At 38.2% G+C, this 14,203-nt stretch overlaps 1 protein-coding gene and 1 pseudogene across 1 annotated transcript in view; both read right to left on the bottom strand.

Moving 5' to 3' along the window:
* LOC102306006 (odorant receptor 131-2-like) overlaps positions 1-2,419 on the bottom strand; it is an 11,586-nt gene extending 9,167 nt beyond the window's left edge. The window contains exons 1-2 of the mRNA XM_042215542.1: positions 2,408-2,419; positions 2,138-2,285 (exon numbers count right to left, since the gene is read on the bottom strand). Of these exons, the coding sequence (XP_042071476.1) occupies positions 2,138-2,285; positions 2,408-2,419 (160 nt within the window). The remainder of the gene's footprint in view (positions 1-2,137; positions 2,286-2,407) is intronic.
* A 4,070-nt stretch (positions 2,420-6,489) lies between these two features.
* Positions 6,490-14,203, bottom strand: part of LOC102306314 — a 10,941-nt pseudogene continuing 3,227 nt past the window's right edge.

Here is a 14,203-nt window from a genome sequence, read left to right as displayed (position 1 = left end):
GTGCTTCACACAGGGAAGACAAAGTATAAATCAAAAACAGACAAAAGTTAACAAAATGCAATTTTTAAAAGATGTGTTTTTAGTTGTTGAGTCCACACATCTTAAGCTCAGTGGGAGTTCCACAGTCTGGAAGCCACATTGGCAAAAGCTCTGTCTCCCTTAGTTCTCAGCCTTGTATGCTGAATAACAAGTAGGCTCTGATCACATGACCTCAGGGGCCTGCAAGGGACATAGGGCTGTAGAAGTTCAATGATGTAGGCTGGGCTGGAGCTCTAAAGGTCAGAACCAGAATCTTAAAATGGACTCTAAATTCCATGGGGAGCGAAAGCAGCTGTATTAGCAATGGTGTCACATGAGAGTACTTAGATGTTTTGGTCAGAAGCCTTGCTGCAGCATTTTGGAAAATCTGCAATCGCTCCAGGGTTTTGCTAAGATATGTAAACAGAATTACAGTAGCCAACGTGATGAAAGTGAATGCATGGGTGCAAATTACACAAAATCTTAAAATCAGAAAATACAATTAAAATAAATGTTAAGTGTTTATCGTATTTTTAAATAAGGGATTTGTTTATTGTACTTATCTACGATATTTGTCCAAGAGAATTTTTTTCCCCTAATATGAGATGCTTAACTTTTTCTCAGAATGAATTGTTGAGTTTTCTTAATGTTGGAGCTTGATCGGTTTAGCTTGATCTATTGTTATGAATTGGTGCAACATACATTTATTTTATCTGAAATATACAAATGATTTAGTATGTGTTACATGGCAGCCCTAAAGAATATCATTGTAACTCAGTATTATCTGATAGGGTAATAAATACAGATCCACAAATGATATATACATATACAACAAATACAACTTTTATCATTTTATTGCTGCGGTGAGCAATGATGAATGTTGGAATAATATTATTTTGAAAAACAATCATGACAACAAAAATATTAACGATATTTAACAGTAAATAAATTGTTATTATCATTAATAATAAGAATGATTTCTTTTTTATTGTATTTTTGTGAACAGTATTTACAGAAGCTCACTTGTTGAGGGAAGGTTTTTTTTTGTTGTTGTTGTTGTTTTTAAAACTGACCTAGTTCCTAGAGCTGTTTTGCAAAGAAGAATGGGCAAGAATTTCAGTCTCTAGATGTGCAAAGCTGGTAGAGACATACCCTAAAAGACTGGCAGCTGTAATTGCAGCAAAAGGTGGTTCTACAAAGTATTGACTCAGGGGGCTGAATAATTACGCACACCCCACTTTGCAGTTATTTATTTGTAAAAAATGTTTGGAATCATGTATGATTTTCGTTCCACTTCTCACGTGTACACCACTTTGTATTGGTCTTTCACGTGGAATTCCAATAAAATTGATTCATGTTTGTGGCTGTAATGTGACAAAATGTGGAAAAGTTCAAGGGGGCCGAATACTTTTGCAAGCCACTGTAGGTGGAATTAAGACACAGTCCTTGCTCTGTCCTTATTGTGCGTCCCTTTGCCCAACTTGACAGACAGCTAACGGTTTCAATGAACATTGGAGGCGGAAGTAAGTTTAAGGCTTTTTACTTCGTCAGTAGTTCAATGATTGACATCCTTTTCTTCCCGTAAAACTAAAAACAAACACAAAGTAAATGTCACAAGATGTCTTTTCCTTTACACACACTTCTAGGATATGAACTATACTGTTATATAGTATGTGTAATCAACAGCGACTCAGTATTGATCACAATACAACTTAGTGAGTTTAGCTTCCTCAAAGATAAACATAACAGATGAAATAACTGGTTTCTAAACAAATCTCTGTAATAGAAATGCACCAAATAAACTTGTAAACATGTTCTACATTAATACAGTAATAAAACGTTTTAAAGAGCAACAACATATTCTGCAGGTTAACAAGCGACCAGCTTCCTGTTTCCTCTACCCACAGGAACACAGAAAAACCCCACCAAAATATAAGATGGTGACTATTCCCACTATGACCAGCAGAGGGTGCTGAAGAGAAAGAACCTATGCATGTCATAATAGTCCTGTTGCTGAGGTTGTGGTCATCCTGTAATCTCTCAAGGACTATCTCCAACGCTTCAGTGACTGGAACGCAAATGAAGAGTGATGTAACATCATGCAAGTCCATTGTTTCACCTGCCTCCATAATGTCATCTCTCACCTTCTCAGCAAGGTCCAAGGTGTTCTGGATCTGGTGTTCAGAGCTGTCTACCAACAGGTTGAAGATTGAGGGCAGAATCTTTGAGATGCTATAGGTGACCAAGTTATCATACAGACAATTGCTCTTAAAGGAACACCCTATTTGTGTAAACCATTCAGTTTAGGTGTAGATTCGCCTGGGTATAGCCTGTGGTATGAGGTCTGGTCAATAGCATTGTCTTGTTCTAACTAATTGTACTAACTGACCTCCCAGCCCATTTTTCATTCAGTGGGCTGGTTTCAGTTATTGTGCAAATGTACTGTTTATACGGTTGGGGGAACCTGCAGCCAGCTGAGACTGACGAAGTCACTTTGATGAGTGATGAAACATTTCTTCAATTGAAAACACTACTTTCAGATGAACAGAAACAACCTTCTGGGATAGTCTGTACAGACTTTTCCACATCTATAGTATTTTGGTGCATCCTATAATAGAAAGCATGCATGCTATGGAAAGTTGTTTTTTTTTTTGTTTGTTTTGGTTTTTTTTTTAGCTTTCAGCATTTCAGGGTTAAGATCTAGAGTTATACTGGGCTATTGCAGCAAATTTGCTGCAATAGCAAATTAATTAGTATCTAAAACAGAGAAGACAATTTTCTTTTACTAATTTACAGTGCTGTGCATGCAGTAAATACCTTAAAAGAGGCAATAGGTTTTGATTATTATTTGTTACAGACATATGAGGGTAGGAATATACAAATGTAAAATAACAGGATATACTTGTTCTCTTTGGCAATAACTATGACAGTTCAATTCTGAACACGCAAAAACTTTTTCAGAACTTTCAGAACTAGACTTCAGTGTAGAGTCTCTTGAGTTCTCCATCTATCATTGATGTGGAGCCATCAAGGGGAATGGCTGCTAAGGGAAGGTGATGACACCATCTCACAACTTCAGTTTCATATGACCTTTAAATTAATGTTCCACTGTCATCTCTCAGAAAACCAGAACAGGAAACCTGAAAAGAATAAGTCTTATATTTAATAATGACACTCCGATGCCCTCTTAGAAGTGCTCTCTATGGCAGGTAACAACACACTAATTTGTGTGTTTCTTGCAACAACTATTGACAGACCGGGTAATGATTGTGCAAATCCTGGTGATAATCTTTCTTTGTATCAACATGTTGCTCATTGTGACCTTTGTAAAAAAGGAATGTTTTCACACATCTGCTCGCTACGTTTTATTTTTTGTCACTTTACTGTCAGACAGCTTTTTGTTACTCATGACCGATATCCTACTTATCTTAACCAATTTCCGATGTTCATTACAAGTTTGGTTGTGTATAATTATCTGTCTTTTTGTGCTTGTGTATTCTATTGTCACACCAGTTACTCTAACAGCAATGACTCTGGAGCGCTATGTAGCCATAGTAAAAATTGGGCTGGGTTCACATGAGCCAAGTGAGGAAACACTATAACAGGGAGCCGTCTGCACCGAGAGCCGGTCACAGACCGCAGCCTCCAGGCTGGGCACACAGCAGGAGGGAGGCAAAGGAGCCCCCCAGCCAGGCTGAGAGGACCCCCAGAGACCCAGCAGCCACGGTCGATCACAGCCCCGGTGCAGAGAGCCCCCTCCGAGGAAACACTGGAGATATGCCACAATAGGCTATATACAGGGTAAAATGATAAAATAAATAAGAACGGGATACAATATAAATATAAATAGAGTAAGAAGATTAAAAAATGGATAAGAATAAAATCAATAAATATTAGGTAAAGCCTAAATTAATAATAAAATAACAGGATAGAATAAATAAGCATAAAATAAATAAACGCTAAGTAAAAGCTAAATTAAAAAGGTGGGTCTTGAGCCTGTTCTTAAAAACATGTACGTTCTCTGCGGCCCTGAGCTCCTCCAGCAGGCTGTTCCACAGACGAGGACCATACCACTGAAAAGCTGCCTCTCGTGAGTATGTGTCCTGACTTTAGGGACAATCAAAAGGCCAGTACCAGAGGACCTCAGGGTCCGCGAGGGTTCATATGGTAAAAGCAGATCTGAGAGATAAGAAGGCCCAAGACCATTAAGACATTTAAAAACCAATAAAAGAACTTTAAAATCGATCCTGAAACACACGGGGAGCCAGTGCAGCGATTCTAAAACCGGTGTAATGTGGGCCCGCCCTCTGGTCTTCGTCAGCACACGAGCTGCCGAGTTTTGCAAGAGTTGTAAAGTTGAAATATTCTTCTTAGGAAGACCAGAGAGCAGGGCATTACAGTAATCAATGCGACTGGTAATAAAAGCATGCATCAGCATCTCCGTGTTGGCCCGAGAGAGAATAGGGCGGACTCTGGCTATATTTTTTAGATGATAAAATCCAATTTTGGTTACATGTTTAACATGTGGGATAAAACCAAGCTCAGAGTCAAAAATAACACCCAGGTTTTTCACTTGTAGCGAAGGACATAGTGAAAATGCCTCTAATTTAGACAAGAGTTTCTCTCTCTGAGCCTCAGGACCGACAATTAAAACTTCAGTTTTGTCCTGGTTAAGCTGTAAAAAGTTTTCTGCCATCCAAGATCTTATATCAAGATACAGTTAAAAAGGGCATCCATTGGTCTGGTGTCATCAGGAGACACGGAGATGTACAGCTGCGTGTCATCAGCGTAACTGTGGAAGTTCACTCCATGCCTCCTGATGACACTGCCGAGAGGGAGCATATACAAATTAAAAAGTACAGGGCCTAGAACCGACCCTTGAGGCACACCACATGTCATTTTATGGATCTTAGAGGAGCATGTATCCATACTCACCATAAAAGATCTGTCAGAGAGATAGGAAGTGAACCAGTTGTGTACAGCACCAGAGAGGCCCACCATGTGTTTCAGTCTGTTTAAAAGAATAGCGTGGTCTACTGTATCAAAGGCTGCGCTTAGATCCAGTAGCACCAGGACTGAGAGCTTTTGGGCGTCCCAGTTACATCTAAGATCATTTAAAACCTTTAGGAGAGCCGTCTCTGTGCTGTGGTTCACCCTAAATCCAGACTGGAATATCTCCAGGATCTGTCTATCATTGAGAAAATCAGTAATCTGAGTAAAAACAAGTTTTTCTAAGACTTTACTTAAAAATGGTAAGTTGGATACAGGTCTGTAGTTATTAAAATCATTACAATCCAAATTGCTCTTCTTCAGAAGGGGCCTCACCACCGCCGTTTTAAAGGCAGCAGGGAAGACACCCAACTGAAGAGAGCAATTCATCATGTATAAAAGCTCAGCCTCAAAAAATCCATAAAGTGTTTTAAAGAGTGAAGAAGGGATTGGATCTAAAAGACATGTGGTGGGTCTCACTGTGGAGAAAACTTTCTGAAGGTTCTCAGCATTAACCAGGACAAAGCTGTCCAGTGTCTCCTCAGGTACAATCGAGCCCTCAGATGTGTTTACAAACATATCGCGATTAGATAAAATATCAGATCTGATGGCGCTGATTTTTCCCCTGAAGTGGTCTGCAAACTGCTCACAGAGTGAGTCTGTGGGGGTTCTTTGGGAGCTGTTAAAATCAGGGTTAAATAAATGATCTATGGTGGAAAAGAGGACCTTGGGATTATTTTTGTTATTACTGATTATTTTGGCGAAGTATGAATTTCTTGAATTCCTTAATGTATTATTGTACATTTTAAGTTGCTCGCAAAATATTTGATGGTTGATAGTATTTTTATTTTTCCTCCACCTCCTTTCTGCTGCCCTGCAATTTCTTTTGAGTTTTTTGACTTCTTCGTTTCTCCAGGGTGATGCATGTTTTACGTTAATCTTTTTGGTGGTGAGTGGAGCAACGGAGTCAAGGCTTTTCTTCAGTTTGCTGTTGAAATGATTAAAAATCAAATCGCAGGGTGCAGGTAAAATCACAGGGGGGCATTCGTCTAAAACCCTGGTAAAATTTGCAGCCACTTCAGAGGTTAGATAGCGCCTCCTCACAGTTCGCACCGAGGTCTCCCGCTGAATAAAACCGGTGATGTTAAAAAACACACAGTAGTGGTCAGAGACAGCCAAGTCAACAACAGAGGACACGCTGGTGGACAGCCCATGGGTGATGACCAGGTCCAGAGTGTGTCCTCGAAGTCCAGACTTGTCATCTTTTATCTAGAAAGGTGCTATATACATAAAATTTGACTTTACTTATTCACTAAACAGTGACGTAATACACAAAGCACAGTTTGTTTTAGATAAAAAAAAATGCAACCATACAGAACATATACAGAAAAAAACTGGAAAACTGGAAAACTACTAATAATTTAATCATCCATACATTTTAACATGAAATATAAATGACAGCATTTATATTTCTATTGTGATTCAAATTACATTTATTTTGAACAGGATGAAGTAGGCATAAGATTTTTCAGTACAAGAAAAATATTTTCATCCCTGAGGCCATAGATCAGAGGACTCAGGCACCTTGGAGCAATGTTAAACATGATGTAGTTAAAATATCGGACATTTAGAATTAAACTGAAATCAATCTGAAGCACTGCAATTTCTATGAATGGGCACCACAGCTGAATGAGACAGAGCAGCAACTGGAAAGCATGAAGGATCACTGTTTTGAGTCCTTTTTGTGTCAGCTTCTTTTTCTCTCCTGATGCAGCTTTGGCCACTTTCATTATTTGAACATATGAGTATGCAATGGTGATGCCCATAATCAAGAAATACAATTGATACACAGCTGATCGAACATGATCCTGCCATCTGTAAAGAGAAAATGTGTCTCCACTACATATCATGGATTGCTTGTAGAACTTAAGTGAGCCGGAGGCAAAAAACATGGACAGAATAATTATACAAGGACCAGAGCTGAGAACATGAATGATCAGGATACAGTACATAGTGCTGCGTGTGGAGCACAGCTGTCCATGACGCAGGGGCATACAAATGGCCACATAGCGCTCCAGAGTCATTGCTGTCAGAGTAACTGGTGTGACAATGAAGTAAAGAAGTACAACAACAGAGATAGTTATACACAACCACACTGGCATTGTAATTTCAAAATGGGTCAATATAAACAAAATATCTGACACCAATAACAAAACACTGTCTGACAGCAGTGTTACAAAAAACAAGATGTAACGTGCAGATGTGTGAAAGGATTCCTTTTTAACAAAGATCACAATGAGCAACATGTTGATGCAAAGAAAAATTATTACCAGGATCTCTACAATAATGACCCGGTAGCTGACTGGTCGTGGAAAAAAAACACAATTCACTGAGTTGTTACCTGCCATAGCAAACAAACCTGTTTGAAGTACTTCTAAGAGTTCATTAAAGTTTTGTTTGATAAATGTAAGATTGTCAAAACTCAAAATCAGATCCAGTGGAGAATCAAATCCAGAGCCAAATGTCTTCTGCTGCGTTCCCTGCAGTTTTCTGAAAAATGACCGTGCATCATGAAATTGAAGCTTACAGCAACTAAGAATAACAATTACACATGAAACTTCGTTCTACTGTGTTGTCATCGTGCTCTAGTACCCAATCTCCTCTGATCAATGCCTCTAAATAGGTAATTGATGGTATACTCAGGAGACTTTCCAGTAAAGTCAACATAACAGATCTGAAAGAACTGAAAAGTTGTTGTTTGCTGTGAAGGTAATCAATTCTGTAATTAGTGCAACAAGTGAGACTAAATCCCATTATTTTAGGTTTATTTGCTTGCATTTTATTTGCTTATTTTGGCGCTCATCTACATCTACTATCTGACTCCTGTTTGCGATTTGAAGATATTATTTTGAAGGCACGACTACCTGTAAAATTGTTGTCTGTGCAGTTATCGAGCAGTTTGGAGGAGAGTGTTGTAACGGAGCACGTGGAAGTTTATTTTGTCATTAGCAGCCCCCTTGATAGAGGCAAAAAGGTATGGTTATGATGTAAATAAGTACATCTTTAAATATTTTGAGTGACAGAAACGGCAATTGTTAAGTTTGTCATTGTGGGAAGGGATGCTTGTGTGATATGTTGATTATGTACTCATGATTTTATTTACAGTGGCTTGCAAACTCATAACACATCTATGTCTTTGCCTGTAGAAAACTTCCTCATATTTGAAATACAGTGGCTTGCAAAAGTATTCGGGCCCCTCGAACTTTACAAGACTGGCAGCTGTAATTGCAGCAAAAGGTGGTTCTACAAAGTATTGACTCAGGGGGCTGAATAATTACGCACACCCCACTTTTCAGTTATTTATTTGTAAAAAATGTTTGGAATCATGTATGATTTTCGTTCCAATTCTCACGTGTGTTGGTCTTTCACGTGGAATTCCAATAAAATTGATTCATGTTTGTGACTGTAATGTGACAAAATGTGGAAAAGTTCAAGGGGGCCGAATACTTTTGCAAGCCACTGTAATTTCATTGTAGGCAAGATTAGAGAGCTAGATTTAAACTTGGGTGATTTTATTCATAGTGCTGAGATGAGGAAGACCGGAGGCAGGACAGGACAGTTTAAGGGGGTGGTACAATGGGCGGGCTGTGACCTAGACCTCAGTAGACGTAGTTGAAGCAGGCTAGTTAGCTCCAGATGAATCTGTATTTTATTGTGAAGTGTAAACACAGATGTCTGACTTTATAAGTAAAAGTTTCCACCTGATCGCTACCATCATAAAGAATCTGTGAAGTCGGTGTACTTCAATATCACGTAGAGTCATTGGTTAAGTTATTTATGTTGTAAATGTGTACAGTTGTAAGAGTATGGACTTTTAACTTACACGCTGTTTTTATGTACACTTTCCCAGCTCTTACGGTGAAACTGAATGGTTATTACCAATAAACCTGAGAATTCATCATTAAAGTGTCATCCTTCATTCTACAGCATTAGTTTATGGTAGCTAACTAATAACAGAACCAATAACTCAGGGGAAAACAATGGGATTTATATTAAAAGTGAGTCTAAGGGGGGCACTTTCGCACTGCCACTAGCTGTAACAGTGAGGTTTATGTTAAGAAACCAAGGATATACTGTCCACTCTGATTGGTCTCATTGATATGCTCTTCCCTGGGCACTGTAAGTTCCAGATCAGATCAGATCAGATGTGCTGGTGGGAACTTTAGCTGTTTACCCCGCTCAGCCTGTAGCTGCCAATCAAGTTGAGCAGGCTGGTTGTTAACCGTGGCCACACCTGGGGTTTCTCTTGAGCCTTAATGAAAAGAAGTCTCTTCTTCGGAGCATGATGGCGCTTGCTGGTGCTTGCTGGTGCTCATTGCTGGGGCAGTCTTCTCAGCAATTACTCTGAGCACCTGGTTGTGACGCCAACGATAACGACCATTGGCCAGGGCCTTTGGGCAGCTGCTGAGGATATGTTCTAGGGTGCCCCTTCCAGAGCACAGGGGACAGGCCGATATCTAGCTTTTCCACGACACATGGAGGTGTACTGGGCTTGGTAGGGTATACTGCCTGCACGAGGAATCGGACATGGTGCAAGTCTGCCTGCATGATGTTTGACCAGGTGACTTAGTGCTGCAAGGTGCTCTTCCACCTTATCCACACTCCCTGCGACTTGAGTCCTACGGCCCTGTTTACTTGCTCCTCCTCCTCACCTGCTAACGGGGGAAACATCTGGGTTGACTATTCTTCACCTGTAATTTGAATGCTGAACATTTGCCTGTTTAAATCATAATAACTGTCACTATACAGAGATGTGCTTCTGAATGTGGAAGATGTGTCTTCTGATTCTGTAATGCAGTTCTGCTTGTGTTGAGTGATGTAAACAACTGCTCGATCCAAACTCTTTAAACGTCAAAATTGATCATTAGATTTTGTAACTTAATGTGATCTTTCCGTTTTCGAGTTTTGGACATGATTTTGGAGTATATCTTCGCAGTAGCGATTGACCGCAAAGTAAAGCTACCGGAAATGTACAACCCCACATCCGGTCTCAAACCAGGAAGTTAGCATTTTCTTGTGCACAGGGTCTATCTGGAGTTAAATTCACCACAAAACACGGAATACAATACACACTTCACAGAGCAGGACATTGATCCAGAATTGAACTTTTTTAACATCAGTGACACCTGCTGTTAATATACTGAAGAACAATTCAATAAAACTGCCAAGGCTGACTGCAAAATTTCCACAATTCACTTTAATAGTCGAAGTTTATATGCCAACTTTCACAACATAAGAGAATATTTATGCAAATTTGCACATCCATTCAGTGTGATTGCAGTATCTTAGACGTGGATTAATACGGATAAAAAAGTGGACTTTAAAATAGACGGATATGAACTAAATTTTATGAACAGAAAGAATAAGAACGGTCAGGGTGTGGCTTTGTTTGTGGACAAAAATTTTAAATTTTAAATTTTAAAAATGACGGTGGTGGTGGACAACATGTGTGTAACAATAGAAATTCGTATGGAAAAAAATAAAAATGTCATTGTAAGTTGTATATATAGAACACCAGGTTCTAATATTGAAATATATAAGGAGTGGGTAGATAAAAGATTTAATAGGACAAATCAAAAAGTTATGTTCATTTGTGGGGATTTTAACATAGACCTATTAAATCCAAACAAACATAGTATGACAGATGAGTTTATTAATACAATGTATAGCATGGGACTCTGTCCAGTGATCACTAAACCCAGCAGGATTACAGCACAGTCGGCAACCTGAATAGACAATATATTCACCAATGAAATAGAAAACAGATCTATAAGCGGTCTTCTAATTAATGACACTAGTGATCATCTACCTGTTTTTGTAGCGTATGACAGCAATTACAGGAAGGTCAAACAGGAAAATACAATAAAATACAAACAAGTGAGAACAGAGGAGTCCATAAATGCATTTAAAGGTGATTTACTAAAGCAAGAATGGGAGATGTTGTATAAGGAAAAAAATATTGATAAAGCTTATGAGACTTTTTAGGAACATTTAAACTGTTATATATGATAGCCGCTGCCCAGTAAAGAAATATAGCAAAAAACAAAAATATGCAGCGTGCCCATGGATCACAAAAGGATTACAAAATGCATGTAAAAAGAAAAATACCTTATATAGAGAATTTATAAAGAGTAGAAGTAGTGAAGCTACATTTTGAGGTGATGTAAAAAGGAATATTATGAGGAAATTATTAAATATGAATAAAAATAACATTGAAGGGATTTGGGAAACATTGAATGCTATCATTAAAAATGGTTCCAGGCAGTTAAATTATCATTTGTATTTCATTAATAATGATAGAAACATTAGTAACATGAGTGATGTGGTTAATGAGTTCAATAAATTCTTTGTAAGTGTTGGACCAGACTTGGCTGATAAAATTCATGATATAAGAAATTCTGCAGAGAAAGAAACTAAACCTAACGAACGTAATCCTCATTCAATGTTTTTAATGGTGGTAGAAGAAAAGGAAATCATTGATATTGTTGGGAAATCACGAACAAAAAAATCTACTGACTTTGATGACATTGATATGGAATCGTTAAGAAAGTTGATGGCATCTCCAAACCCTTAACATACATTTGCAATTTGTCTCTACAAACTGGTGCATTCCCAACACAAATGAAACCAGCTAAAGTTTAAAAATGGAGATATACACCAATTCACAAATTACAGGCCTATTTCTCTACTTTCACAATTTTCAAAAATAGTGGAAAAGGTTTTCATTAATAGACTTGACAAATTTATAGATAAACATAAAATAATAATGGACAGTCAGTATGGTTTCAGACCAAATAGATCAACATCCATGGCATTAATGGAGGTAATTGAAAATATCACCAACAATATAGATCAAAGACAATGCACAGTTGGTGTTTTCATTGACCTAAATAAAGCTGTTGACACAATTAATCATGAAATATTACTTGATAAACTGGAGTACTGTGGCATTAGAGGAGTGGTGCTAGAGTGGGTAAGGAGGTATTTGAGAGACAGGCAACAATTTGTGAAGATTGATGAATATCTGTACATTGTTTGTGGAGTTCCACAGGGGTCAGTATTGGGACCAAAGCTGTTTATCCTGTACATCAATGATCTATGTAAAACATCTGATATATTCCAGTTTATTTTATTTGCAGATGATACAAATATTTTTGTGCTGGAGAGAATTCACAGCAGCTTTTGGAAATTGTCACAAAAGAATAGATTAAACTGCAAACATGGTTTGACAGAAACAAGTTATAACTAAATTTGGAAAAAACAACAACATTTATGTTATTCGGAAATTGTAAAAAAGATGCTGGAGCAAAATTGTTCATAAATAATGTTGAAGTAGAGCAACATTCTCATACAAAATTTCTGGGTGTGATAATAGATAAAATCTCCTGGAAACCTCACATAAAGCATATACAAGCTAAACTGTCAAGAAGCATCTCTGTACTGAGTAAAGTTAAATATTTTTTGCCTTCCAAATCACTCCGGGTACTTTATTGTTCACTTATATTGCCATATTTGGAATACTGTGTGGAAATTTGGGGAAACACATATAAAACTCACTTCAACCAATATGTAAAATTAAAAAAAAAGCAATCAGGATGATTATAAAGCAGGATTTAGAGACCATACTAACATCATGTTTTTGAAATTAAAAATACTGAAGTTTATGGATCTTATAAAATATAAAACTGCAAAAATTATGTACAAGGCCAGATACAATATGTTACCAGGAAATATACAGAGGATGTTCTATGACAGAGAAGGAGACTATGAATTGAGGGGAAAAATAAATCTGAAGACTCTTAAAGCACGGACAAAGGTTAAAACCTTTTGTGTGACCATTTGTGGGCTAAAACTGTGGAACAGTTTTACTGTGGACCTACAGCAATGTTCAAGCATTAGTCAGTTCATAAAGATGTTTCGAAAACTGCTTTTGGAAGAATATGAAACTGATAAAGTTGACGACCCATTGTATATATAACTATGCTAAACTGTATTTAAATTATCACTGTAGCTATGTTTATACATGTCCTCCTTGTTTATTGTGTAGGGCAAGTGATGATGGGAATTAGGGGTAACAATGAATAGTTGGATTCAATAGAATGTTGAACATGGGGTAGGGATTAATAAGTATGTTATACTTCTTCCTACTCCATTTCAGACTTAATAAGTGTCATTTCATGTCATTTAGACTCCTTTTTATTTTACTTATTTTCTTTTTTTGTTTTGTCTGAGCACATACGTGTGTGTTTTTACATATATATTCGTATTTGTACATGTAAATGCAAGTATGTGTACTTGTGTATATATTGTTTTTTCTGTATATGTCTGAAATAAAGATACAATAACAATTAGCAATAAAATATGCTAATTTCCTAGCTCTCTCTCCCTGTGTCCTGTGCCACTCTGCTCTGCTTGATGATGGTCATTGCTTCAAGCCTGCTGTCAGCATCTCTTTTGGCTACGGCTTGTATGATGTTGGCCATATCCTCATCAAACTTCTGCTAATCACGCCGTTTGATGGCTAAGGGCCACTTAATTCCCTGCTGTGGAACTACTCTATTTGGATTGGAAGACTCTGGTGTGTGGAGGGACTGGGCCCTATGGGGTGCGTCTCACCAGGTTCAGGGCCTGTGCATTGCATCTCACTCTCCCGCTCCAAACATTTCATTCTCGCCTGATGGACCTTTATTCCACGCTGGTTCTTCCACAGCTTGCCACGGACGCATGTCTTACTTATGGTCCTATCCATTACATTGGTCATTAACCTTGACTCTCCTAGGGAAATCTCTAGCTTGTTGGGGTGCTTTCTCATGAAAACTGCAGACCAGGGAGCTAACCCACCCTACAATTAGAGCTGTCTTTCTGAGCCGCCATTTGTAGTAGTTATCAAACTGTTCTTGGTCATCACCTTGTCTCTTCCTACACGTCACTGGCTCACCAAGAGCTGAACTATGCAAGAAACATATCCTGGATGAATCTAGAGTATGTTGAGGAGCATTAGGGACAAAACATAAAATACTTTTTGGCCACTCTTCAATGGCAGAATGACAGGGAGCGATAAGTGATTAATTGTGCTAACAGTGTTGAACTTTGATGACCACACAGATGCTCCCTGAGCAGCTCCCTTGTGCTGTGC

Source organism: Haplochromis burtoni, unplaced genomic scaffold (genome assembly GCF_018398535.1).
Source record: "Haplochromis burtoni strain Fernald_Lab_line unplaced genomic scaffold, NCSU_Asbu1 Contig_750, whole genome shotgun sequence".
Taxonomy (NCBI): domain Eukaryota; kingdom Metazoa; phylum Chordata; class Actinopteri; order Cichliformes; family Cichlidae; genus Haplochromis; species Haplochromis burtoni.
The sequence above is the reverse complement of the archived record's forward strand: the minus strand, read 5'-3'. Positions and strand labels throughout refer to the sequence as shown.